The sequence below is a fragment of the Gopherus evgoodei genome, chromosome 7 (genome assembly GCF_007399415.2).
Source record: "Gopherus evgoodei ecotype Sinaloan lineage chromosome 7, rGopEvg1_v1.p, whole genome shotgun sequence".
NCBI classification, from domain to species: Eukaryota; Metazoa; Chordata; order Testudines; family Testudinidae; genus Gopherus; species Gopherus evgoodei.
Genome location: NC_044328.1, coordinates 125,271,199 through 125,297,858, shown reverse-complemented (window position 1 = coordinate 125,297,858; position 26,660 = coordinate 125,271,199). Strand labels below are relative to the sequence as shown.

At 42.5% G+C, this 26,660-nt stretch overlaps 1 protein-coding gene and 1 long non-coding RNA gene across 3 annotated transcripts in view; one reads left to right on the top strand and one right to left on the bottom strand.

Moving 5' to 3' along the window:
* ADAMTS9 (ADAM metallopeptidase with thrombospondin type 1 motif 9) overlaps positions 1–26,660 on the bottom strand; it is a 143,954-nt gene that overhangs the window by 14,518 nt on the left and 102,776 nt on the right. For both annotated transcript variants that reach the window (XM_030569560.1, XM_030569561.1), the window contains exons 29-36: positions 21,159–21,326; positions 14,840–15,013; positions 4,445–4,615; positions 3,462–3,656; positions 1,411–1,543; positions 1,034–1,128; positions 790–884; positions 563–696 (exon numbers count right to left, since the gene is read on the bottom strand). In XM_030569560.1, coding sequence (XP_030425420.1) covers positions 563–696; positions 790–884; positions 1,034–1,128; positions 1,411–1,543; positions 3,462–3,656; positions 4,445–4,615; positions 14,840–15,013; positions 21,159–21,326 — 1,165 coding nt within the window. The remainder of the gene's footprint in view (positions 1–562; positions 697–789; positions 885–1,033; positions 1,129–1,410; positions 1,544–3,461; positions 3,657–4,444; positions 4,616–14,839; positions 15,014–21,158; positions 21,327–26,660) is intronic.
* On the top strand, positions 14,925–25,264 carry LOC115654785. Its single transcript, XR_004001264.1, has 3 exons — positions 14,925–15,033; positions 15,480–15,565; positions 25,019–25,264. It is a non-coding gene; the product is annotated as an uncharacterized LOC115654785 (long non-coding RNA).

Sequence of the window (26,660 nt, the reverse complement as noted above, 5' to 3'; positions counted from 1 at the left end):
GGTTCCCTAGAGTTGGGTCAATGCCTACTGCAGTCAAGGGAAATACTCCTATTGACTTCAATGGCCCTTAAAGATCACAGAGTTCAGTTCCAACTGCACTAATGGGAGTTATATACTGGAGTGCTCTATGCAGGAATGAGCATCTCTGAATCCCTGGGGCCCCAACCTGCAGTTGCTGCTAATGGCATGTGTGAGTGAGAGAGAGAGACGCAGGGCCAGGCTCTCCAGGGCTATATGTGCCATTCGATTCCAATTTAATATAAAAATATCAACAAACCAACACATAAACCAGGCTGAGTTCACAGCAAGGTAACGGATAATTCAAAGGAATGAGAAAACTGTCATTATTCTGTGTTTTTAATCTGTCTCAAGGTGATATAGTTTAATCATTCCTAGTGCCCCTAAACTGCTTTTCAGGGTAAAGTTCTGATGATTTGGGGTGACCAGGTATAAAATGAAAGCAGGTCTTTCACAAGACAGCCCAAGAACAAGGCACACTGAATTCCCTCTCTCTGTCTGTACTTACAGCTCCATTTGGGTAAAATACCTTGTTTTTACTCACTTATTATCTGCATTGTGTTCAGGTCCAGCCTGACTTTGCTGAAGGCAGAAAAACCAGCTGCTGTGTAATCTTTCCTACACTGGCAGTCTTCTCGTCTGCTCCCGTTATACGGACATTCAGTCGGGTTATGTAATCTAAATCAAAAGAAAACCCTTTCTACTCGTGACAGGAAAAGATCGCCATGGAAAACAAAGCACCATGAAGCTCAGAGCCAAGAGATTGCTTACCTGTAGCCGTACACTTCAGAGAAATTCTCCGCATACCCACTGACAAGTGTCACATACTCTTTTGGGCTGTCAGTCTGCATCCCGGCACAATATATCTGAGAGTGACAGAGATCATAACTTTGTCAGGCACTGACTGTGAAAAGCATGTGACTAGAAAACTGATGGTGGGAAATGCGTAAGTGAAGAGTGCACACAAGATAATCTTGCAGCTCTAAGAAATGTGGAATAGGTTGCCGAAACACACCTTTAATATCCTTCCTTTTACTTTAAGGTAATATTCACCATCTTCAATGACACCTTTGAGTCTTTTAACATCTTGACAGCTGCTTGGTAATTCACCTGAAATGACACCAAAATAGTTGTAGTCAAGTAGTCATTGTAGATCACCATTCCTTCTGGGAGCACTTAGGGCCTGATCCCATGAAGCATCTAAATATGCTTAACTTTGAGCATGGGAGTGGTTCCAAGGAAACCACACACAGGTTCAGTGCTTTGCCGAATCAAGGGCCCGATGCGGGAAGTGCCAAGGACTGCAGCCCTCACGGAAGTCAACGGGAGCTGCAGGCACTTGGTGCCTCTCTGGCCCCACCGTAAGTGGAAAGCACCAATCCATAGACTTACAGTCATAGATGTTGTGACACGTCCTCCTCTCTTCCGGTTTTAAATCAGCATGGCACAAAGCGCTCGCCTGGTCATCATTGGTCAAGCATTGCACTGATCGGTGCATCACTCCAATGCCACAAGTCACCGAGCACTATCAAATAAAACACCGTAAGTACTGTGCCATTACTGGTGCTTACGGTGCGAGGCAGGTAAAATGCAGACCGTTGGTTGGTGAAAATCAGATTGCCAAGGCCCCAGCCCAGTATGGCACGTGAGCACACGCTGAACTTTAGACACACAAGGAGTCCCATAGTTTCAGTGGGACTACTCACCAGCCTTAAAGTGCTTTGCGGGATTGGGGCAGAAATGGTTCAAGGTAACCATATGCTCAAGCAAAGAGTCCCAGTGACTGCTCATTCCACTTGCTCAACCCAGTGGATTGACATTGTTTCGCACCAGCAGAGATGCATGACAGAGAAACATTCATTAGGGAGCCAAAATCCAAGCAAGTCTCTGCTTACGAATGTGAAGCTCTGCTCCAGGTCACAGAAAGGCCCCTTTGAACAAACATGGGTTTATGTATGATTTCATATGCAAACTGCGCAAGAGATCAGGTGAAATGGTAGCTACACCTGGGCTCTCTTTGAAACCCAAACTCAAAAGGAAACTCAGGGGTAAGAACTGAAACCAAAGGAAGTATTTACACCAGATCCTGTAAACGGAAACCATCCAGTTTTGCGCAGCTCAAGGCCTGAATTTTCAAAAGCCAAGAGTGATTTTGGATGCTCTCTATGTTTGGGTGCCCAACCTGAGACACCTTAAAAAGGACCAGTGCTCCCATTAAGTTTTAAAATTCAGGCCCATCTATGGTATCTCAGGATGGGCAGCCAGAATCACTAGTTCCTGTTGAAAATTTATTCCTAACCAGTGCACAGTCAGATGGCGAAAATGTTCTTCATGTGTTAGAACCAATCACAAATGATCAATTTGTGCCTGTCACAGTGGTCATTCTGTATCAGTCCCTAAACCATAACATTTCAATGGGAGCAGAGTGGGGCCCAAGCTTTGAACAAAGCTGAGAATTATTTCCACACTAAATTATTTTGAAAATCAAAGGCTGGCAAACCCATGGTAGTTTACAATGTTGATAAGGACAATAGGAGAAACCAACAGCCAAATTTTTACATTATGAAGGGTGTGTAACTCCCAAAAGGAATTCTAATAACGCAGACAAATTTCACAATGTTTTGCTTGACTCAATTCTCATAAAGATTTGATACATATCCTTATATGCCTGAGATGTGTTAATGAATCAAAGCCATTGGGGAACATAATGTGTCGAAGAATGGCAAAGTCTTCAAATGTGAATTGTCGTCTTTTAACTAAAATCTGATCTGGTGGTTTAGGACCCAGAAAAGGTTTGGCACTATAATAATTTTACACTGAAAGGCTAGATTCTTTTCACTGCTCTATCATAGCACTTGAAGTAAGGAGGGAAAGGAAAGTGTAATTCTTTGTGTGTTGCTCAAAATTTGTCCAAATTTTGGAGTATTGATTATTCACATATTAAGCCTTGAACATCCACATGAGTGAATTTCATTCCAAAACACACGGCCAACCATTGCTTTTGCTAGATCCCAGTCAAAAGATCACTTCCTCTTTTTTGCCCATCTGTGCAAAGGGTGCTGGGATATACAAGCTACCTGGGGTGGCAATAGTAAGACAAGCAGAGCACAAAGGGGAGCTGGGAGGAAGAGATCTGTGTCACGCAGTCTTGCTAAGACAGAAGGGGAGAGCAGAAAGGAAGGGCCGTAGGGTTCAGAGAACCATTGATGGTTCTGTCACCTGGCTTCAGCAGCAGTGCTGTGATCATCAGAGCTGTCAGCTGTTTGACAGCTGGGTGTGGGACCTTTGAGAACAGACTCATAGGCTAAAGCACCATTGCCTGAATGTGTGTTAACCAACGCATCAATTTCGGGCCAATGTTTTGACCTACTGGCTCAACTTCAAGCTTTCTCACCCCTTGGTAATACTGCCTCTCTCCAGGCACAACGCAACATTAAACTTACGCTTCCCCAGTTGCCAACTCGCCACGTTGCCAAAACTGGACATTCCCCAAGGTAGCATGTGTGGACATTTGGTGGCTGGGTGCCAGGGCAGTTGTCTGTATTCTGGTAACCGTACTCGTAATGGTCCTTCTCGGTGTAAATTTCACTGCATGAGACCAACCTTTGCTTATAGCCCTTGCCGCAGGTCACAGAGCACTGGGGAAATGAAGGAGTTTGGTTAACGTTGTGCATGGGCGCGCACAGCGTGTCTTTGACACAGGGAAAAAGGAAGGCTAGTTTGAATTTTATGCCTGTTATGGAGGCGGTGCGGGGGAAGGGATACTATATGCTTGTGCTCAGAATAATCAATAAATGACCAGTACACCTTAAAGCATAGTACTGAAGTGGCTGCTGATTATTGTAGTGGCCACTGGCAACCTACAAAGCCAAGTGCTAAAATTAGCTGTGGGTCACACTCTGACCCCCCTTACTCCCTCTGAATGGTAGCTCAGTTCACAAGTAGTCTCATTTGGACAGATCCTCGGCTAGTAGGTGGAATCCATGTGGGAATAAAAATGCTTCAAGTTATCAACCAGGACTGTACTGGAAACTGATCTTTACTTTTTAATATCCTCCCTTTTGTTCCTCTCTCCCACAGAGAAACTACACAGAAAGAAACAAACTAATGATTAGTATCCAGCACCATGCTGCCAGCACTAATTACTGCTCCAGTACACCAACCCAGGCTTTTCTTGGGGAGGAGGGGGCAAAGGAATGGTGCTCCTGTGTGGAAAGACTTGAGTTTTTTGGTGACATTTGCACCAAGCTGAGGATCAGCGTCACTCCATCCAAGCCAAAGGAACTCCATTGATTTGCTCCAGCTGAGGGTTTGGGTCTGGCGGTTCAGAGGGCACATTCAGACCCTGATCAGACTAATGATGTTGAGGGTCCCACTCCAATCATCAGAATGACAATCGCTGTGGTAGATTCCCTATCGTGCTCACCTCAGACCACTCCCCTGTAATCCAGATGTACTCGCAAGGCGGTAAATTGCAGCTCTCCCTATCAGAGGGGCGCTTGCTCGCATCACAATTCACGCTGTCCTCCTCTTGGTTATTCTGATTCACGCACACAACTTTCCGGTACCGGGACCCTTCCCCGCACGTTTTCATGCACTGCCAATAAATGAGAGAGGTCAGCACAGATGTCCCAGAACTTCATTTTAATTCACGTAGTGACGCAAAAACATTTCCCCAGGACAAATGATAAACTAGTGGTACTTATGAATGCTGTTGCTTTCTACTATTAGTTATTTGTATCAGAGGTAGCGACTAGCAGCCACAACTGAGCTCAAGACCCCACCATGCTAGGCACTGCACAAACTAATAAAGAGAAAGCGCCCAGGTCTTGCAGAGCAAACAATTACATAGTAGGGCTGCCAATTTTGGTTGGATGTATTCCTGGAGGTTTCATCACAGGACATAATTTTTAATTAAATATTCATATTTAATTCCTGGAGACTCCAGGCCAATCCTGCAGGGTTTGCAACCCTATTACATGAACAAGACAAAGGGTGGAAGGGGAAACAGAGGCACGAAGAGGTTGAATGACTTTCAAAGGGCCACACAGCTAGTCAGTGGAAGAGCTAGGTATATAACATAGGTTTTTGGATACCCAGTCCAGTGCCCTAATCACTCACTAGACCCTACCTGCCTCTTATTGTCTTTCTAACATGCCTATCTTATATCCAATTAATGTAAAATATGGTTTTGCTTCCTTTTGGCCACTCTTATTTTGAGACTAGGAATTGTTCAGGGGCTGCTCGCAGCCTGATGTAACAAGAGTTGGCAAGAGTCAATAGGGTGGAACTGATCAGTTTTTAAATGCTGGTGAATCCAATTTGTTCTTGGCTACCTTGCGCAACCCCTACGGAAGAATTAACTTCACTGTGGGTTTATGTATTTAGATTTAGCCAACAATATACTGAGGAGAATGGCAGGTAAGCGGCAAGGTAAGCAGGTAAGGTAAGAATGGCAGGTAAGTGAAGGGTAGACAGAATGTGCATGGAAAAATGAGGGGAAGATAAACTTGGGACTCTCGTTGATGGATTGGCTGGAGAATGCACATTTGAGGAGAGTTGGACATGTGATAAGAATAGGAGAAGACTGACCGGCAAAGAAAGCATTGGAGGAAAGGGACTGCAATGGAAGAAAGAAGATACAATGGAAAGACTCTGCCAAGAGACGACTGAAGAGAAAAGGACTTGAACTCCAGGGCCTATAACCATAGAGGTAGATTGACTTCTATATTTGGGGAGACAACTCCAGCCAGGCCAACGGGGCCGCTTGTGGGGGGCAAATTCTACACCTTTCTGAGACTTATAATTTGGACGAGCAATGCTCCCCCATAGCCCTCCCCAAACTATGTGCATGCCTATAACCTGTGCCATGAACCAGAAGGAGTGGCAAATAATCATGGGCACCTCTGACACCATGTAAACGGGGAAAAGGAGTTGAGAAGTGAAGTGAAGTGGGGTTTATGTATTTAGATTTATTAAAAAGCACCTATCACCAATATTAAAAAATAAAAAGTGATTTGTGTCCTACACAAAAGATGGGAGCCCAGAGAAGGACTCCGGAAGAAAGGTTCCTCAATGATTGCTCATTTTGAATAATAAGCTAGCTATGTACTGTACACATCTGGCACCCTTTACAACAATATTTCAGTGCTTCACAATCTTGAATATATTTATCCTTCCCACATCCTTGTGAGGCAGGGCAGGGCCATCACCCCCATTTTACAGAAGGGGAACTGAGGCACAGAGAGACTATGCAACTTGCTCAAAGTCTGTGGCAAAGCAAGGACTTGAACCCAGGTTGCCACTAGACAAGAGCCCTAACCTCTGGACCAGTCTTTGCCTACTGCCCTACAACCAAGCCCAGGAACCTTTGCAAAATACCCCAAAGCTCAGCAGACTTGGGCTTTGTTGGGCCAAAAGTAAGGGGAAGTGAGACTTCCAGAGTGAAGCAGAGCCATCGGGGGGGGAGCAAGTGGGGCAATTTGCCCCAGGCCACGGGCCCCACAGGGCCCCGTGAGCCCTGGCCCAGCAGCGGTCTGGGTCTGTGGTTGGCATTTCGGTAGCGGGGTCCCTTCAGTCGCTCCGGGTCTTTGGCCGGCATTTTGGCGGCGGGGGGCCCTTCAGTGCTGCCAAAGATGCTGATCGACTGAAGTGCCCCCCACCACTGAAATGCCACCGAAGACCCGGACCGCCGCCGGGTGAGTACAAGCGCCGCAGCTCCCCCACTTAATCCCAGACCCTCTGAGTCCTCTGGGCAGCACTGGAGTGAAGGGAGCCTGTCAGCTGACCCCTTTCTTTTAAACCTGGGGTCTGTCAGCTCCTCTGATTGCAAACGCCACGTCACCCCCGATGGAGAGGAGCTCTCTCTCTCTCTCTCTCTCACAGCCTGGGCCCAAATCACGGAGGGCTTCCTCAGTCAAAACCAACATTTTAGACTCCACTTAGAATCTGACTGGAAGCCGGTGCAGACCTGGGAGCATCAGCACAGCACGTTCACTGTCTGATGGTGCAATTTACGTTTCCAAAAGATCTGGAGGTGTAGCCCCCAGGGGGAGGCACTGCAGCCGTCTTGCCTTGAGGGGACCCAGGCGTGGCTCATTGGAGCAAGGTCCGCATTTCAAAGGAAAGGTCGTCCCCGGTTTCCCAAGCACTGGTGAAGAAAAAGCAGCCCTACTGAGACTGTTTGGACTGTGGGAGGGCAACTGAGAGCAGAACGGGAGCTCTTCATCAGCCAAAACACGCTAGGCAAACAGGTCCTGTGTACATGCTTTACCCACCCTTGGCTGGGCTCTGAAAATCCCTTGATCAATGGATGGAGAGGTTCACTACTGCTCCTGAAAGGGCCTTTCCAGACATGTTAAGGCCCAATCATTCAGCCCTCTCTGTGGCACTACTCCCATGAGTAAGGGCTGGAACAGCAAGCGCCTACTTTAACTAAGTTAAAGTAAGGGGAAAGGGCAGCTCCCCAGCCCATGCTAAAAGTAGAAGGAGAGCTCCCCTTCTCAACTTGGCTTGAGTAAAGCGGGCTCCCCTCTCTCCTCCTTGACTGGTGCCTTGAGAGGCACCACTGCTTCAATCTGGTTTAACCACTGCTGCTACAATGCACAATGCCAAGCCCAGCAAATGCTTTCTAAGCCTTCTGCAGCCACAGGAGGCAAACCGGACTCGTCTCCTTGTCCTCTGTTAGTGGAGAAACACTCTGGTCACAGGGTCGCGCTGAATTAGGGCATGGCTCCTTCCTGCACTCACACAGATAGAATGTGCTTTGAGAAGAGAACCTACCAAAAATATGGAAGGGTCAGAGCCATTGACAGCAGAAAGGTCAAAATAAAAAATTACCAGAAGCTGCTAAGCTTTCAGCTACCTGGAGTCGTTAACAGAACATTTCTTGAAATTATCATTGGATATAATGTGCAGGAATTGTCTTCCTCTAAGCAAATTCAATCGGACTGCACGCACACACACAAATCTACATGCCAAGTTACCTAGGTTTCATCCAGCTAGCTTCACCATTTGTACATCATTTTCAAGATCTCTGAACCAGTCACTGCTTTCCTATGAGCGAGATCTACCAAGTACACCTAGGCGATAGGCAGTACGATCAGAACCTTTTGTTTTTAATTAGCTATCAGAACCCAGACTGCAAATTATTTCTTGAGAAGGCTGAAATAAAATGTCAATAAGTAGAAGTGCTGTGGTTACGAGCAGCATAGCCCTTTGGATGCAGAGGGCTCGCAGCAAAAGCAAGTTAATGCTCAACATCAATAGTAAATAGTAATCATGCAAAACTGCAAACACCCCCACCCAGCAGCATTTATTTTGGAGGAGTCATTTAGCAGCTCTGAGGCAAGAGTCAATATTAAAAAATCTGCAGTCTGGCAAAAGACCCCATGGGCTACATGTGCTTTCAACCTTATTTACTCTCTTGTTGTAAGTCCCTAGAGTGGAAATTTCCCCTAGGTCTGAACTGAAATGTAGCACTCCTAAGGGGAACAGAATAATTTGCTTGACTGTGATTTCCCCAGAGAGCGAACCAAATGTGCTGTATTTGCCCTTCTCGGGTATCGCCTCATGGTATAAGGAGAGAACTCCTTTATGTTACATTTAAAAGTGGGTTACTGGCTTCCCTAAGCACAGTCAACAAAAAGCATTAATTGTCACCTTTCCAATGCAGCCATAGTGCTCCACTCTAACTAGGGAGCTTCTGCAGAAACCTGGATGAGGCGGGACAGCGAATAAGTTGTATGAATTTTAAGCTAGACTGATGCCAGCACCAGTAAATAAAGAGAAACTTCATATAATACCAGCAATAATACCACAAGCAACAGGTACTGGAAGCCCCCTTGCTAGCTGCAACATGTACTAGAAAAAGTTCAGACTGTCACATTGTCCAAGAGGAGGAAGAATCCTCAGACACGACTTCCAGTTTGCCCTTAGATGCCATGAGGAAAAGACAAAGTGACTGATAGATACAGTGACAGTATATTGCCATATTGTGCTATTAATTTTTAATTTGGGAGGAAAGAAGATCTTGCAGTTAAGATACATGGACTGAGACCCGGGAAATGAGATTCCAGTTCCTGGCTCTGCCACAGATTTCATGAGTGACCCTGGGCAAATCGCTTCATCTCTCAGTGCCTCAGTTGCTCACCTGTAAAATGAGGAACCTTGCCATGTACCCTAAAGGGCAAAAGACCTGGGCAAAGAGGAAGGGGAAGTAAGTCTAATGCATCTCCTGTCTTTCTTCTGTCTTGTCTATTTCAGTTCTGATTTGGCAAGATACTTAAGCAGGTGCTTAACTTTAAGCTCATGAACAGAGCTGGCCAAAAATTTTAACTTTTTTTCCCCCACCAAAAAAATTGCAGCTTTAGGTCAACTGAAGCATTTTGTGAATTCATGTCAAGCAAGCAAACAAAACAAAAAAAGTGAAAAACAAAATCAGAACCTTTTGTTTTGACATTTTTCAATGGGCATTCTGCCTAAGTTAGGACGGAAAATTTCCCCTGAAGTAACAAATGCCAGAAATACACAATTTCATATATATATGTATATTTGTAATTTCCATTCTTTTGCAGCATTCTTGCATAAGGATGAACATACAAATTCTTTCCCTCCCAATTTTGTGCTTTTCCTTTTGGTCCCACCTAGGGTGACCAGATGTCTCTATTGTATAGGGACAGTCCCGATATTTGAGGCTTTGTCTTATATAGGTGCCTATTTTCCCCCCATCCCCTGTCCTGATTTTTCACATTTGCTGTCTGGTCACCCTAGTCTCACCCCCATTTCGTCCTTGAAATTAACAGGCCTTTTCTACTGACATCCATTTCATGGAATCACTGAGTAGAAGGCCAGAAGGGAACATACAGCATGATCTCCCCTCAGGCCCGCCGACAGAAATTCCAGGCCCCAAAGCAGAACAGTTAGTGGGTCCCCTAGAAAGGGATGACTGAGGTTTGATTCATGCAGGACGGGCTGGAGCTGGGCCCCATGCTGCTGCTGGTCTGTGGCCACATGGGTGCAGAGCTGGACCACGTGCAGTGGTTGGTGCAGGCATCCACAAACCTGGACGTCGTCCGCTGACATTTGGGTGGTGCTGTGTGCCTGTGCTGGCTGGTGCCCAGTGAACTTCCGGCTGTGCTGCTGGGTGCGCTTTTCTGGCATGGCCAGGGCTTCCACCTGCCTGCCCGGCTGCCTTCACCGCCGCCGGTTTTTAGCCACCAACTCTGTGGATGCTCAGGGACTGGAGCACCCATGGGAAAAAATGGTGGGTGCTGAGCACCCCTACTGGCAGCCTCACTACCAGAACCTCCCCCTCCCCCCAGTGCCTCTGGCCCTTTGCCGGGCCCCGCTGATCAGCGCCTCCTCCTCCCTCCCAACAGCTACCGCCTGCCACAGATCAGCTGTTTCTTGGCATCTGGAGGCACTGGGGGGGAGAGGGGAAGAGCAAGGGTGCAGCATGTTCTGGGGGAGGGGGCGGAACTGGGCAGGGGCAGGAAGAGGCAAGACCTCGGGGGAAGGGTGGAGCGGGGTGGGGGCGGGGTCAGGGCAGAGCTGAGGGGGATCCCCCCACCCCCACAGATTAGAAACTTGGTGCTGGCCATGCACGCCTAGGAGCCCTGTGGCCTTTCCATGGGATTTAAAAGGGCCTGGGGCTCCCAGCTGCCACTACTGTGGCATCAGCCCCCCAGGCCCTTTTAAATCACCCAGGCCCCTGGGCAATTGCCCCCTTTCCCCCATCAGCAGGCCTGTCTCCCCTATATCAGAGGCCACCAACACCATCCAGCACCTGCCCACTCAATCCAACCACCTCAGCATCCTTGGTGCTGTAAGAAGCCAGAAGAGTTAATTAACTGATATAACAAGAGATGGTTTCCAGGATGTTCCCTATGGCTTTTCACTGGCAAGACTAGAGTGGTGTTCTAAAAAATTAAAAAGAGGAAGACTAAACAATGCTTGACAAACTCCCTGTAACAAATGAAATCAGAAAGTGAAGGGTGCTATAATGTTATTTTAGGTCATGCCATTCGTGTCAGTCTGGGTTTACTGCATTCCTTGTTCAGAGCATACTAAAGCAATCTGTGCCTCGGCCCTATGAATAACATGCAAGCTACAGTTATAGGTGGCAAGGATGTGATTTTGCTTTAACTGTACATCTGACAAAATAAAAACTACTCCAAGGACTTGGAAATGGATACAAAGCAACAAATTCGAAATGGGCAACGTCCGCAGTGGGTTTCAATTAGTGATTCTTCATGGGCAAGGAGGGTTTTCTCTCCCCCCTCTATCCCTAAAGCTTCCTTGGAATCCTACATGTCACATGCTTGAGATCTCCAGAGTGCACACAGTCTGGTGGGGAGCCCTTTAAGAAACCAATGTGAACATCTGCCTCCCACAAAAGTGGTAGGAAGAGGAGCAGGTCATTCTCTCCAGTGGCAAAAAGTGAGAGAGGGGACCACAGGTTGGAGAAGTTCCTTTAAGGGCTAATTATGTTGTTTGGTAAGTACTAAAACTGCATGCTGGTTGGTGATCTACTTTCCTTCTCGCTTGCACATGGGTTTAATGTGCCCTGTAGAAGAGAATGTGTTGTTTGGCCTTTTGCACAGCTCAGCCTTTTGCAAAATTTCTTTTCTGCTAACACACTTCTGTCTGAGGCAAACAGCTCATTGTCTATTCTGTTCTGCCTCTGTTTCTTACCTTACCTCAGTCTTGTAACTGCAGGGTAAGATCTTCAGCAGCAGTAAATTGGTATAGCTCCATTCAAGTCAATGGACCTATGTCACTTTACACCAGCTACAGATCTGATCCTCAAGGTTTCTAGTAGTCTTGGAATCATTCCTCCGCTGCACCCACATATGAATCTATCATCATTACAGCTTGCAAACATTAAGATTATGGCACAGCTAACAGAACAAAGTTGGTTAAATTTGTCTGTAACATAGTCCATAAGGCCAAGTACTACAGGGCCGTGAGGTATATACAATAATCCGTGATGCTGCAATGCGTGAGTGTACCGTAGAGTAATTAATCAAGGATGAGCTAATAAAAGAAAGAATGGAGTTGCTGCTTTGACCTTGAATCTTCTTGGTGCAGGTGAAACATTCCACAGCCTTTGCAAGACTAAAATTTTTTTATTTCCTCTGTGAATTTTTTTTCTTTATTTCTTGTATACAACCACAGAACGATAATAAAGAAAATGGGAGTTTTCGAGCACATCAATATTCTAAGCAGGTGACATAGTAAATGGGCAGCGCTAGATTGTCCTTTGCATTCTGAATAGCAGGGATCAGATTCTCATTTAAATTGAAGACCCCCTCTGGCAGCATAAACATGCCTTAAAGAATTTATTCCTGCTTTAAGACCCTTTTGCATTGCAAAAGCATTGTAAAGGGGCCTTAGTGTAAATGAACACCAGGCCCTAGATCGCTTAATGATTATTCTGCTCTCCTTATGGAATGGAATCTGCACCACTGCAGCCTTCATTACTAACCACAATGTACATAGGTTCAGGACATGGGCTCTGATCCTGCACCATTAAAGTCATTGGGAGCTTTGCCATTGATTTCAACAGGTCCTCAATGCGCACCAACCCCCCACTGATATCAATAAGGATTATGTGCCTGCAGCAGGAGGCAGAGCAAAAGGCACATTAAGCAGGTTGCCATTTGGATTGAAGAGGAGATTCATGAAAGGTTTGTTACACATGAGGATGCAAAGCAATTCTCCTCACAAAAGCAGCAGAATAAAACCCTGTACTTGAAGCTCTCTATGCTCAGAAATCTCTCAGCCATTGCTTACTATGAAATATCCAGCTCCAGGGGTCTCACTGAGAACGGAATGGCATTTAAAAAAAATCCCATAATTAAATATTGACAAATTTTAAAGTTATTTCTATTTTGCAGTGTTTGAAATAGACCCACAACTTTCATTTTGCTAGAAATCAGCAAAAATGTCTGCAACAAATGAAACATTTCAAAAAAGTCAGCAGGTTGTCAGATTTTTTTCAAAAAAATGCCATTTTTTGGACAATCCAACAGAAAAATTTCGAACAGTCCCACGCTCACCCTTTATCATCTCCTGGCCTGTTGTGTAACACAGGATTTCTTTTGGGAGCCATGCCTCTCCCCTCCCATTCACCACTGTACCACTTTGGGGAAACTACAGCAGAAAAGTAATGTTAGGAAGTTGTGTGTTTCAACGGTGTTAGAATGTAACGTAGCAGCTGGAAATAAGGGGGAGGAGCTAGTACCATGTGACCAGTCAATTGCCAATTGATTATGCCTTGAGAACCTCTGACATAGGCCATTTTAGAACAAAATTGGCTGTGTTCTCATTTCTAGTGTACATTTTGTGAACGGGGATTTATAGACAATCATATTTATCTTCAGAAAAATAATTTGGCATCATATTAAGCTTTCTACATTAATAATTGTCTTTGGGTCCTTCATGTTGGTGCATTAGAAGTCTAAATTCTGACTGCGGATGGCCTAAGAGGCATAAAAATCCTGCATTTAGATAATCAAATTGGCAACCTGAATATCCAAACGCCTATTTAGACAGCTGAAGAGTGGACGCTACATCCACTTGTAGGCCTTGGTAGACAGTAAGAATCCATAGCTTCCCTGCTGACCTTAGAAAGGCCTCTGGTTTCATCCTCATTTGCCCTTGCTATATTCACAGGGTCCAGCAGGTCTGTCATAATCTCTGCTATAACTATCATCATCCCACTTAGACACATTCTAGTAGGTTTACCACACGTAATGCTGAAATTCTAACAATGCCTGATACCGCATGTAACCTCAACAGACTTTGGTCATCGGCAAGCGGGACAGAGCCTAGGACCTCTTCAGCTTAGCATGAGCTAAAAGCCATAATGCTCTTAGCTAAGGCTGTAGAGCAGACTCAATAATCTCTCTCTAAGTGGTCTCGGTGCCACTAGATGGGACAGAACACCACACCCTGGAGGTGTGTGGGTTACACACGTACCGGTCATAGTAAGTGCACAAAGTGCAAGAGATCCGAGTGCATCTTGAATCTAGGTGTGTTTCAAAAATGGCGGACTGGTGGAGTAAGGAGAAGAACTTGTCATGTTGGATGGGGAGAGTTATCATGTTATGGGGGGGGAGCAGGGTGGAGGGAGTTTGGACAAGTATGCCAAAGGCACATAGATGACTATGTAGTGTGGGAGGTTACTTTCTAAATGCACAGCTTACACAGCTTCCTACAGCTCTGCAAACAGTGAAACTTAGCTCAAAAAAAGTAGTTACCAAATTATTACTTCAGTATGTGTACGGATGGGAGACTCCCGCCCAAAGTCAGCTACTAATGAACAGGACTAGCGGAGTGGAATCGGGTGCAGCGCCAGCAAAATTTGAAAAATACTGACTTTGCGCAGGTCCTACCAAAACATTCCACAGCACGCACATATAAAACTATACTATGCATCTTCTCACGCTCCAGTGCTTTCTTTGGTACTTTCTAAAAAACTGGCACAATCTGCACACAGATCGCTATTTAATTTATGCCACGCTTTTTTTTTTTGTGGCCATCCAAAGTTTTAAACTTAAATGCGTGCATGCACATACATACTCACACACACAAATACACACTCAGTCTGCATCAAGGCAAGCTCCAACCCTGCTTAGTGTAAACCCTGGCCATCTGACAATAATCTTTTGAACAAGCCAGCCATCTCCTAAGTCTCTCTTTAGTTCACACTTCACAGACTGAGTAATGTGATACTGGTAAACGTCAGGAAGAAGGTCTTACTTTGGTATGCTTTGAATACTGCTGAAGCTGCCCACTACGGGACCTTTTTACTTACAGCTTGCCATTCCTCCATTTCCCAGCTGTAACGGGGACATTCAGCAATGTAGCATTCCTGTTCAGAGACTGGTCTTGTGAATTGGTAACAGTCGGTCTCCCTGGCTGTTTTCTGAGTGCCCGTGTGGCAATAAACGTTTCTCTGCTGAATGCCTCCTCCACAGGACACGGAGCACTAAAAAGGGACAACAAAAAGTAAGTTGCAGCTTTCCTTATTTTCCTTGTGAAACTCTCCATTGCTATAGTGAACCTCTCTGATTTCAGACGAGGAAGGGAGCCGAGATACGGCTCTACTTCCAGTTCTGAAAGACATTTAACACTTGTCTGAGCTAGCAAGCAATAGCACCTAGACATTTAAAACTCTGACTCCTTTTGATGCAGAAAGTTCTTCTCCATGTAAGAAAACATTTTGCAGGGAATCTGAATGCACAGGGTGAAGTTCTGGCTCCAGTGAAGTCAATGGGAGTTTTGCCATTAACTTCAGTGGAGTCAGGGTTTCACCTATAAGATTTATACTGCAAAAATCTCTAAGGATAGCAGCATTGTTAAAAAAATCACAAGATGCTAGAGTCAGCAGGAATTGTATGCTACTCCTTGCACACTCCGTTCAATAGTTTAAATAAAGAAATCAAACTTTACAGAAACATCGTTCAGTAGACTGGTCAGCCTGTAATGAAAAGAAGCACGAATTATATAGCATAAGAACTAAAGCAATGAAGATTTGCAGGTAAGAGACTTCTGGAATTACTTTTAATTTTCATATACACCATAGCAAATTACTACATACTGCATATCCCCACAAACTATTTTTGTCAATTAATTGCTTTATTTTCACATATAGTAGCTTCATTATGGCATGAGCACATTTTTATTCACTTCTAGTCATATCATGAAAGCCTGATTTTAATCATGATCAAAATAAGTTTTTTCTGATTTTTGAATATTGATATCTACAGCTCACTGTTTTCAATAGCTTAATTTTTCCATACAAAAATACTTTCTGCTAACATCCCACAATATAATATTTTTAACTGGTACTTAACTTCACTGCTCTATGGATTCTTTATTGTTAGGTCCTAATATATAGTTTGTAAATGTGGAACAAGATTAATAAAGATTAGATAGAAGTGCGTATAACAGAAGTGCATAGTTGAAATGTAGATATTATGATTAACATTTTGCTTCATTAAAAATTAGTAGAAAAGACCTAATTAATATATGAGATATTGAGAAAACAAGTTCATAATACCACAAAAATAAGCCTTATTAAGTAATGGAATTAAGCAATTTATAATGTGCAAGGAATCCTCCTCCAAAACTTTAAAAAGTATTCTTCTGTAATGCAGTGTTTCCTTTACTATCTGAACACATCAGAAAGCAAAGGAGATTAAAAAAAAAACAACAAAACCCCCCACAAACCCCTGACTGTGAACATTCTCCTGGTTATAAATATTTAGGAAAGGCTGGTTTGTGTAACTTGGAAAAGTAGCACAACGCAGTTAGATTCCTATGATTTGTGATGTAAATACATCCCACATGCTGTAGTGCTTCTATTATGATTAATAACATGGTTTATCTTAAACATTCCACAAGGGAGAGTGAGCTGAATAGTAGAAACACAGTTGGAGAAACACATCCATTTTTAAATAACTTTTGCTCATAAACTTACCCACCTACAAAACACACATTTGCAAGACTGTTGCGATATTGACAGAAGGGGTTAAAGTTGCAGCTCTGTCCTAGAAGAGCCTGATCCTGCATTTGATATCGAATTGAACAGGAAAATGTTATACAACATAGTGAGCCAAAAAGGACAATGATGTCTAATTTTAGTAATGGGAGTTTATTGTATGTAAAGCTGTAATAACTGTACTCCAGTTTACTGTATGTAAAACTGTAATACTCCCAAGGACCCGACAGGGGCTTTTAAGCCGTGGACACAAGCCCCCAGGAAAAGATTTTGGCTAATTTAGGGGCTCACCTGGAATGAAACCCTGGCTCAATTGAAGTCAAGAGAAAAACTCCTGCTTAATTCAATGGAGCCAGGATCGCACCCATTTGTGAGCTTAAGTAAGGAAAAATCTTTTTCATCAACTTGACTGGGACCAGGCTTTCACTCCTGAGATCCCTGCTATACTGTCATGTTTATCCAGAACACATCCAAAAATCCCCAAAGATACAAGGCTTCAAAACAACTTCTTTGGCTTAATCAATAACAGAAGAGAAACTGCAGCCGCTGTTAGAACATTAACATTGGATGGATGTCATTTTTCTTACAAATCAGAACGACGTCATCTCTAAGGTTCTGAAAAGAAGGAAGTTGCGAGTTTATGGGCTAGAATTCTTTCAAAGGGGCTACCACACCTAGCGTTCAGAGCCAAAGGTGATTGAAGTCAATAGGAGTCAGTCCACTGACTTCAGTCTGCTTTGGATCAAGCCCCTAACCAGTATGCAGCCCTCTCACTCCGTGTATAACGTTTACATATTTGTCAAAGTACAGATAGGATTTTACAGCTGAGTTCCTAATAATAGAATGATGCACTATTATAAATGCCCATTTAGACAGAAACTCTGTCCTACAGCATTTTTAACAGTGATCATTGTTTTACCAATAACTCTGTTGATCTGAGAAGAGCAACTCTGATTTATACCTACTAGATATCTGGCCCTAAGAGCGTAATAAACCTGATACTACCGTTCTCCCCCTGTTCATGTAAGGATCAGGGCGTAGTTACTATGCTCATATATTTATCCTCTATGGGACAGAACAAACCTGCCACTTTTTTCACCATAGACCTCGATGTAGTTTAGCACAAATTCTCCACTGGCAACAGAGAAACACAACAGTAAAAATGGAACATATTAACTCCTGTTACGCACAAGTTTATCATTGAGAAAAATATAGGACCAGGTTTCGGCCTGAAATCTACATAAAGAAACAGACAATTTTCAGACTACAGAATAAGTATTGTTATTTTTAAGCTGTCAGATGTCTCGGGGCATTTCCTTAGTTAAAAACACAGATCCATTCATTACTGGAAGAGAAAAACCTTTTCAGATGAATGCATAAATTAACAAATATTTTGCTCTAGGAAGGAGGATTTATAATTATCTAGAAAAGAATTGCCCAGAATTTAAATACAAGCAGTCCAGATAATAGAAAACATACGGGACTGGAGCACTCTCTTATACTTCGTGCTGGCTAGTATTCATTATTAATCATTCACGTACCATTTCTAAAAGGAAAAGGAAACAGCCACGGGCACACACAACACAAACGGTGTATGTGTGGTGACAAAGAAAATGTACGTGTATTTTAAAACTCTGTCTTACATCTCACACAGTCTATTGCTGGTTTACCCACTACAGAAAAAGACAATCTCATGGTAGCATAGCACTGCGCTTATTTTTACAGCTGATAAGATCTACGAAAAAACAGAGTGCTTCCTTGATGGTATCCAAACAGTTCATAGCAAAAATTTCAAACAGCACATAGCTCATTTCACTCCTGATGTGGAAGGATCACACCAGCTCTCTGCTCTCTCTTTAACATGGAGTGTGAATGGTGGCCAGGTCTTGAAAAAGTGACAAAACGTCACTCTCCTTGAAAAAGGCATATACAACTGGCTGTAGTTTTGCCCATATTTATATTAATTAGGGACCTTATCCTGCAGTCCTAATTCAGGCCAAACGCCCCCTGGTTGTCGAAGCCAGTGAGCCATCTGAATATCAACTCCAGATACTTTCCTGCCACCGTGCCTGGGGCTGTATCCTGTATCTCTAAGGTCCTGCTCCAAAACCCATTGAAATCAACGACTGAACTGACTTCAGGACGCACTGGATCCAGAGTGCGATTGCTAATTTCTTCTGTTTTAGACTCCAGGCACATTAGATATGTGTTCAGCGTTACAGAACGCAGAGCTTTACTTTTTTGCTGTCAAGTTTCCAATCAGAAATCAATTTCTTAACTCATTTAACCATTTTAGTTACGTCTTTGAGCCCAAATAAAGAGCAGATATTTGAAAAACTCTGGGCCCAGGCTTTAGTTGGTGTAAATCGTTACAGCTGCATAGGCGTCAGTGAAGCTACATTGATTTACACCAGTGTGGGATCTGGCCAAGCTGACTTCAGTTGACCAGTTATACTATTTAGCAGGCTTCAGGATGTATCATACAGAGAAAGCATTTTAATCGCTGCTGTTCAGCAGTTTATAAACAAATCACTTGTACCTTCAAAAGTATTTATCATAAAAGGCACTTCTAGAAGTGTGACATGCATGGCACTATGGCATGACATTATTCAAGCCTTCTAACCGTTCCAGTTTTACTATATCAAACGTAGACAAACTCTGCCAATTTACTATATGGTGACTGGCTCTGTGTTACAGAGAGAATCTAAGGAAACAGGATCATAACATTATTATTTTTAAATGATCTATTTTGCTGTTATAAGATGCATTTTCATCTTTGCTTTTATAGCTAATGTTTAGGGCCAGATCCTCAGCTGGCCACGCTGGCAATGCTCTATAGTATATAAAGAATACAAATATTGTTTAATTGCCTAGTCATAACAGATGACTTTAGGCCATAAATCACCTCATATTCTCATTAAACTGAGCTTATTTCTCAAATTGAATGAAACAGAATCCTATCATGCAGCAGCATGTTTTGAATTTTAAAGCATTTATCTTTACCAATTAAAATTAGCATATTTTTAAGCAATCAACAGACCGTTGTGTTGGTACGTTGACTTTTATTAGCTACAAAATTTGCTTTCAGGAGCAGTCACTTTAAATAAAGTGCAGATCTGATATGATTAGACATTTTAATGGTCACGTGATTCTTGTAGGCTCATGGACAAAATTAAGGCCTCAGTAGTGCAAACAATAAGGCACTGTGCTTAACTTTAAATCTGGGAGGAGCCCCATTGAGTTCAACCGGGCTGCTCGCGTGCTTAACATTAACTACTTGTATATTTTTTGGAGGATCAGTGCCTAAACAACTAAACCTGTGTAATGAATATATGATTACCCCACTCTCCAAGAAAGAAACACAAATATTGTACAACACATATTCTACTTATTCTAAGAGGAGAATAAAATATCCAAGTCTGAAAATAATGATGGCTTTAATGCTTTTTAAATTTAATATTTGACATTTGATAAAAATGTATCTATTAATATTAATATTTGTCAACACAAATGCATGTATAGATGTGTTCATGTTTTATCTTTTAGGGAAGGATGCATACAGCAAGAATCTTAGGGTTTCATTTAGAAAGCAGAGAAAGATTGTGAATGAATATGACATTGTACAAGTTAAAAATTAATGTACTTATGGATCTTCAATAATTTGTCTGAGTTGCACATCATTAAGGTACATGCAAAATGGAGATTCAGAGGTAAAAATAAATCTGATTAAATAGGTTAAATTTGGTGTTATGAAAAATATGAAATTTTAGTTTCAAAACCCAAATTCCACTATCAGTATTAGCGAAAAAAGGATGAGAAAAGCAAACTGATATTTTTCATGCCTGAAATATTTCTCAATAGTTTAATATCTGGAAAGCAATGTAAATAAAGAATCAAAATGGATTAAAGTTATGGTCTGAGCAAACAGCATACTTGAAAAATCCAGACTTTCCTACTTTCCCGCAGCCTATGCACTAAGCATCTGATTTTGTACTGACCCAGAGGAAAACTGCTGTTACAGTATCAGAGGGGTAGCCATGTTAGTCTGGATCTGTAAAAGCAGCAGAGAGTCCTGTGGCACCTTATAGACTAACAGACGTATTGGAGCATGAGCTTTTGTGGGTGAATACCCACTTCGTCAGATGCTGTTACAGTGTAATGCGTTTGGAAGAACACAAAACTGAGCGAAAAGTAGGTTTTAAAATGAATAGCTCCTATAGATTTTCTCAACTTTAATAGGAAAATGATAAACAAACATTTTAATTTCATATGCCTCCAAATTCATCACAATTGTACTTGGGAGCCAACGTATTTAAAAAATAAGGAAGAAGGAGGAGAAGAGAGTCTGCTTACTCATACACAGCAATGCCTTTTCCAGCAGCAGTCCAAGAAATTTACAACAGTTGCTTTTTTGTTAGCAGTTGATCTCCTTTTTGTATCGAAAACAGTGCTAGGGCTTCAGCTGATATAGATAGTGCAGCTCCATAGGCTTATCTGGAGCTGTGCCGACCTACTCCAGCTGAGAATGTCACCCAGAACATTTATACTTTTATTGCAAAAGGACTGAAATTACGCTGGCGACCAGATAAGGAATATCTAATGGTGAAAAAGGTAAAATGTTGCATCTCACCTGTCCCCAGTCTCCCGTTTTCCACTTCGGACATCTGCCCCCTCTACACTTTCTTTGCACGTTCGGTTTAGCAAGGTGCTTGCAATAATCGTTCTCTAAGCGGTTTCCTTCCTTTGACAAGCAGTACACATTTCGGTGTTTATGTCCCCGTCCACAAGAAGCAGAACACTGGAAATAGAAAGCAATGAGACAGTTTTAATGCAGTTAGGGCTACATTGTTACATACATCCAATAACTAAATAGGGTATTTAAACTCAATGTAACAGGCCAAAAAGTATGCCCTCCGTCTCACCATGGTAGCCATTAATGATGAGGGGTTGTAACTGAGGACAGAATTTAGCCCATGAAAAATGTCCTCATTTGTATCATGTGTTGCATCTCTTTCTTTCTTGTAAAAGTCTTTCTAAGAAGAAAATACCAACAACAACATAAAGGAATAGGATAGAAATTGGCATTCAGCTGGCTAGATTCTTGGCTGATATAAGTCAGCATGACTCCAGTGACTTCAAAGGACCAAAGTCAACTTACAGCAACCGAGAATCTGGCCTTTAGTATGACACATTCTACCACTAAAAAAATTAAAGGGACAGAGTCCTTTTTGGGTAGCCATTGACTTATGTGCCAAGCGAGAGTAAAAGGCGAGTAAATCAGAAGAGCAACATACTACGCCCACTTTGCACAAATTAAAACGACTCCACAAGGAGTGAGGCAGTGGAGAAACAAATCCATAACCTTCCAAACGCCACATTTCTAAAGCTATGTTTGTTTTAATGTTATACTAAACAGTGCAGACTGATTTATTTTTTATTAAATAAATACTGAAATCGGGCAAGCTCCCACTTCAGATTTATATGTTTTGAAACCGACTCAGAAGAAGCCAAGACGACAGAGCATAAAGAATCAAAGCAAAAAGCAAAATCAGCGGGTAGGTGAGCTGTAAGCTTTGTAGTGAAGCAACTAATTTCAACCTTTTTCTGCAGGTTCATTGAACTTTTTCAAATGTGACCATTTCTGGCATGCCAACCCTAAGCAACTTCGCTTTGATTTCAGATTAGTCTCCTCCAAAAGATTTAGGACTCAAAAGGGGTCGGGAATCACGACAAGAATTTAATATGACAGTTTCTTGTTGAACAAACCCCTTACTCAGCATGATGCGCTGAGAGATTCAATTTCAATTTCTTCATTACATGTTAGGCAAGTCATTGCATGTTATATCACAACCATACTGATTTAATCCTTCAATGCAAGCACAGGATTTCTGCAATCTCTCGGTATAACAGTTCTCCTGTTTTCATTTTAGAATGGAATGAATGCAAGAAGATGGAGATAAATAATGTCTAATAGACCTTAGGATTCTTCCTTCCTTTTGATGACTCTTATCAGTGCTTTTACTAAGAAATAAATCAAGCCAAAAGTTTTCCCTCACCCTAAATTGGTAAATAAAAACACAAGGATTGTACATGCAGCAGCTTGGAGGTTACATTAGGTCTAGAAATTGGCCAGAGCCAACCCCCATCTATTATTATTTTAATTACAGCAGCTGGGTTCAATTATGTAGGACACCGTGCTGACTAGTCATCAGAGAGAGTTCCTGCTCTGAAAGGCTTACAAACTAAATAGACCAGATGAAAGTGGGGAGCAGGGGAGACAGTACATAAACAAAAAGTACAAACTGAGGCAAGGAGATATTTTAGGTCCCAGATCAGGGAAGCCTTTACACGCACGTTTAAGTGCTGCCCTGAATAGGGATTGTTCCCTGAAGCAGAGCCTAAATTACTTGCCCAAAGACACATAGGAGCTAGGAATTGAACCCCGATTTCCTGACTCCCAGTCTAGTGTCTTAAGAACATAAGAATGGCCACACTGGGTCAATCCAATGGTCCATCTAGCCCAGTGTCCTGACAGTGGACAATGCCAGACGCTTTAGAGGGAACGAACAGAACAGGGCAATTACCGAGTGATCCATCTCCCATCATCCACTCCCAGCTTCTGGCAGTCAGAGGCGTAGGGATATCCAGATCATGGGACTGCATTCCTAATTATCTTGGCTAATAGCCATTGATGGAGCTATCCTCCATGAACATATCTAATTCTTAACCAGTAGATCATGCAGATGCAGCATATGGGGAAATCCAGATCCAAACCATGTGCTTGGCCCCAGTCACTGTAACGTGTTACGTTAAAAGCCTGAAAGTAAACACACCAGTCTTTGAAGGCGTTCAGATCCATATTTGAACTCCGTATCTCAGGCCCAGCCCATTACTTTGTAAATTATTTGTTAGGATGACCAGCTGGCTGTTCAATTCTTATTCCTTTTGATCTATAGCTCCTTTCATCTCAAAGGATCCCAAACGGATGTGCAATCCACGGAGCAGATTTTTGGAATACTTACACAGATTACGTAGTAGTTACCGACGCTCATCTCATTGACTTCAGCTGAGTGTTACTCAACACGCGAAAAATTGCAGAAACTGGTACTGTGTAAACAGAGTATCCCCGAAACATGACATCCCTTGACATCGAATGAAGGACAGTCCACAGCACATTTGAAATGGGGGAATGGAAAGTTTGGCCAAAGCTATTAGGTTTAATCCTTACTCGTACAAAAAGAGCCATGGGATATTAATTGGTGTAACAGAGCAGATGTCCAGCACCCTGATTTTTAGCATCTCCGCCAGAAGACACCCTCCCCTCACCCCACATCAAAAATGGCATGGTGAACAATCTACCTTGGAAAGCTAAATAACCAAGTTGACCTCACTGGGAACTGAACCTGCGAGGCCAGGTATTCAAATGCTCATGTATTTGAGCAATCAGAGTGGGAGGAAGCCCTTGTGTGTGATTGGGAAAGGGGAAGCCAAGCACCATCTCAACTGTAAAGTAACACAGTCTACTATGGAGCACCCAAAGAACAGAGAAGATGACCCAAGATAGGATGCAGTGGTGCCTACACAGTGACCATAGTTAGGCTACCTCATTCCACCATGCTTTGCGTCAGTGGTGGGATTTGAGCAGGCTGAACTTTCTTCTGGATGAGTCAATCCACTGTGCCACCCAAGAGAAGACCATATGTATTTTCAGTTAGAAAAGAGTCTAAGTTTTCCTAAGAGTTTTGTTGACGTGTACTGTAGTTTCAAGGTCGGTCAAAAAATTGCTCAGCCTCACATTAAAAAACAAAGAGAAAACACAGTTCCTTCCTCCAACACAGTGATGTCTTAAAATTATGGAAATCCACAATCTTGACAAAATTTCAGACATCAGCCCAAAAAAAAAAAAGGTCAGAATTTTTTTCCAAAATTTTGTTTTGCTTTTTTGCCAGGCTTCAGAGCTGGTTAAAAAAAAAAAGTCAATGATATTTTTCATTGGAAACTCAGTGGCTTTTGTGAAAAATGTTCAAACAGCTCAACTTCAAAGCAAATGTAATTAAAAATAAATTGTGTCTGGGCAGCAAAGATTAAGAACATTCTCAAATATTGTTACAGCCAAATACCTTCTAATGTTTTCATTCGGTTACCGTCTTTGGACTAAATCCTGCCATTAATATTTAATACAAATTTCCACTATCTTCATTACACATTCCGCACCTGGAATGGAGGCGGACATGGCTCTCAAACCTAACAGTGAAAAATCAAATAAATTCCTAGACTTGATTAGTATTTTTCCCCAGTCAATGGAGAAATGTACATCTTTAATTTATAAATTTTCCTCCCATTCATTACATAGAGAGACTAATAACAATGCTCATGCATAGCACCTTTCTAGGGAGCTGAAAGTATTTGACAAATATTCAGTCTTACAAGAACTGTGGTACTGGTAGATACGGTGCCAGTGGTAAGTGTTTTTTTATCCTCATTTTACAGATTGATGAACAGAGAGATACAAGGTCCAATCCGGTGAGATGCTGTGAGCTCTTATAGAAGGTCAACACCTTACAGGATGAACTCCCATGTGAGCTGGGGTCACACATGCAATTCATTCACAGTACCAGGAAGAGTATCCAGAATATGTGACTCTAAGACCTATGCTCTACATGGGAAAAGAGTTAGAATCATAGACTCATAGGACTGGAAGGGACCTTGAGAGGTCATCTAGTCCAGTCCCCTGCACTCAAGGCACGACTAATCATCTAGACCACCCCGACTGGTGTTTGTCTAACCTGTTCTTAAAAATCTCCAATGCTGGAGATTCTACAACCTCCCTAGGCAATTTATTCCAGTGCTTAACCACCCTGACATGAAGTTTTTGCTAATGTCCAACCTAAACCTCCCTTGCTGCAATTTCTCTGCCTGTAGCACACAATAGTTCAGTCTCCTGTCGGCTGTAATATTTTAGTTATTGAGTTTAGTGCATGGGTGGCATGTGATATATGTGATCTGATCTGATGGCCCCTTCTGATCTTAAACTTGATGTCGCTAGGCGAGTTTCACACGCATTTACATGCACGTAGTTGCATTCTGACCTTAAGGTCTAGGAGTCTATGTACATTTAACTAATTTTGCTAATGCTTGAGTATAATTGGTATATTCTCAAGATGATGTTGTCTGGTACCAAACATTCTTCTGTTCTCCCTTTCTAGAACATAATTGAAAAAGAGACAGCTGTGCATAAACATTTTTTGATCTAAGCCATATTTGCTTTCATGTATATGTGAATTGTAAACTCTTTTACTCTTAAAAGGAACAATAGTAGGATGAACAATCAAATGAAACGAAGACTCTGAGGACTGAAATTCCCTTTGACAAGAGCACACATTGTGATGTTTTAAAAATTCTTTTTAGCTATTTCCAGTTTTTTTGGGGCACTATTTTTAAGCATATGTGATGCAGAAAAAAAGCTTAAGGATGTGCTTCACTTCTACTGTATGTGATTTATGGAGGTACACACCAAGGTGGTGCACTCTGACTCCTTTTATTTCTAACACTGGAAGAACTTTGCATGTCGATAACAGAATTTAGAATTCTTTTATAGCTGGAAACAACACGGTCCGCTTACATTTTATGCCAGTAACAGCTCCACGGTGAGGTAAGCTTTGACCTTGGCTTCTTTAAAACCTGTGAAGTTTACGGATGAAAACACTTCTTTTTTCTTGTTTTGTTTGTAGAAAATACTTCAAAGCAATGGGAAAAGGGGGGATTGAGACTCTCTTTTCATGGAATATCAGCCTGATCCAAAGATCATTTAAGTCAATAAAGAGACTGCTACTAACCAAAATTGGCTTTGGATCTGGCCCTAAATGTGCAGCAGAGGTATTGGATGGATGGTCTTATGCTAATTGGGTTTCTGGACTTAAGAGTTGTACTCTCAGACATGCTTCGTTAGTCTAACTCTGTTCTCACTGACATGCTTTTGTAGATTCAACCCTAACATCTTACAAACTGGGCAGATTGTCTGGTGTAACAAAGGAAACAACAACAAAATTAAACTTAAATCTTGCAGTCTCGCCTCATGCAAAACTTACATTAGCTATGGCTGGGTTTAAGAGAGTAGAAAGACTCCAGGAAG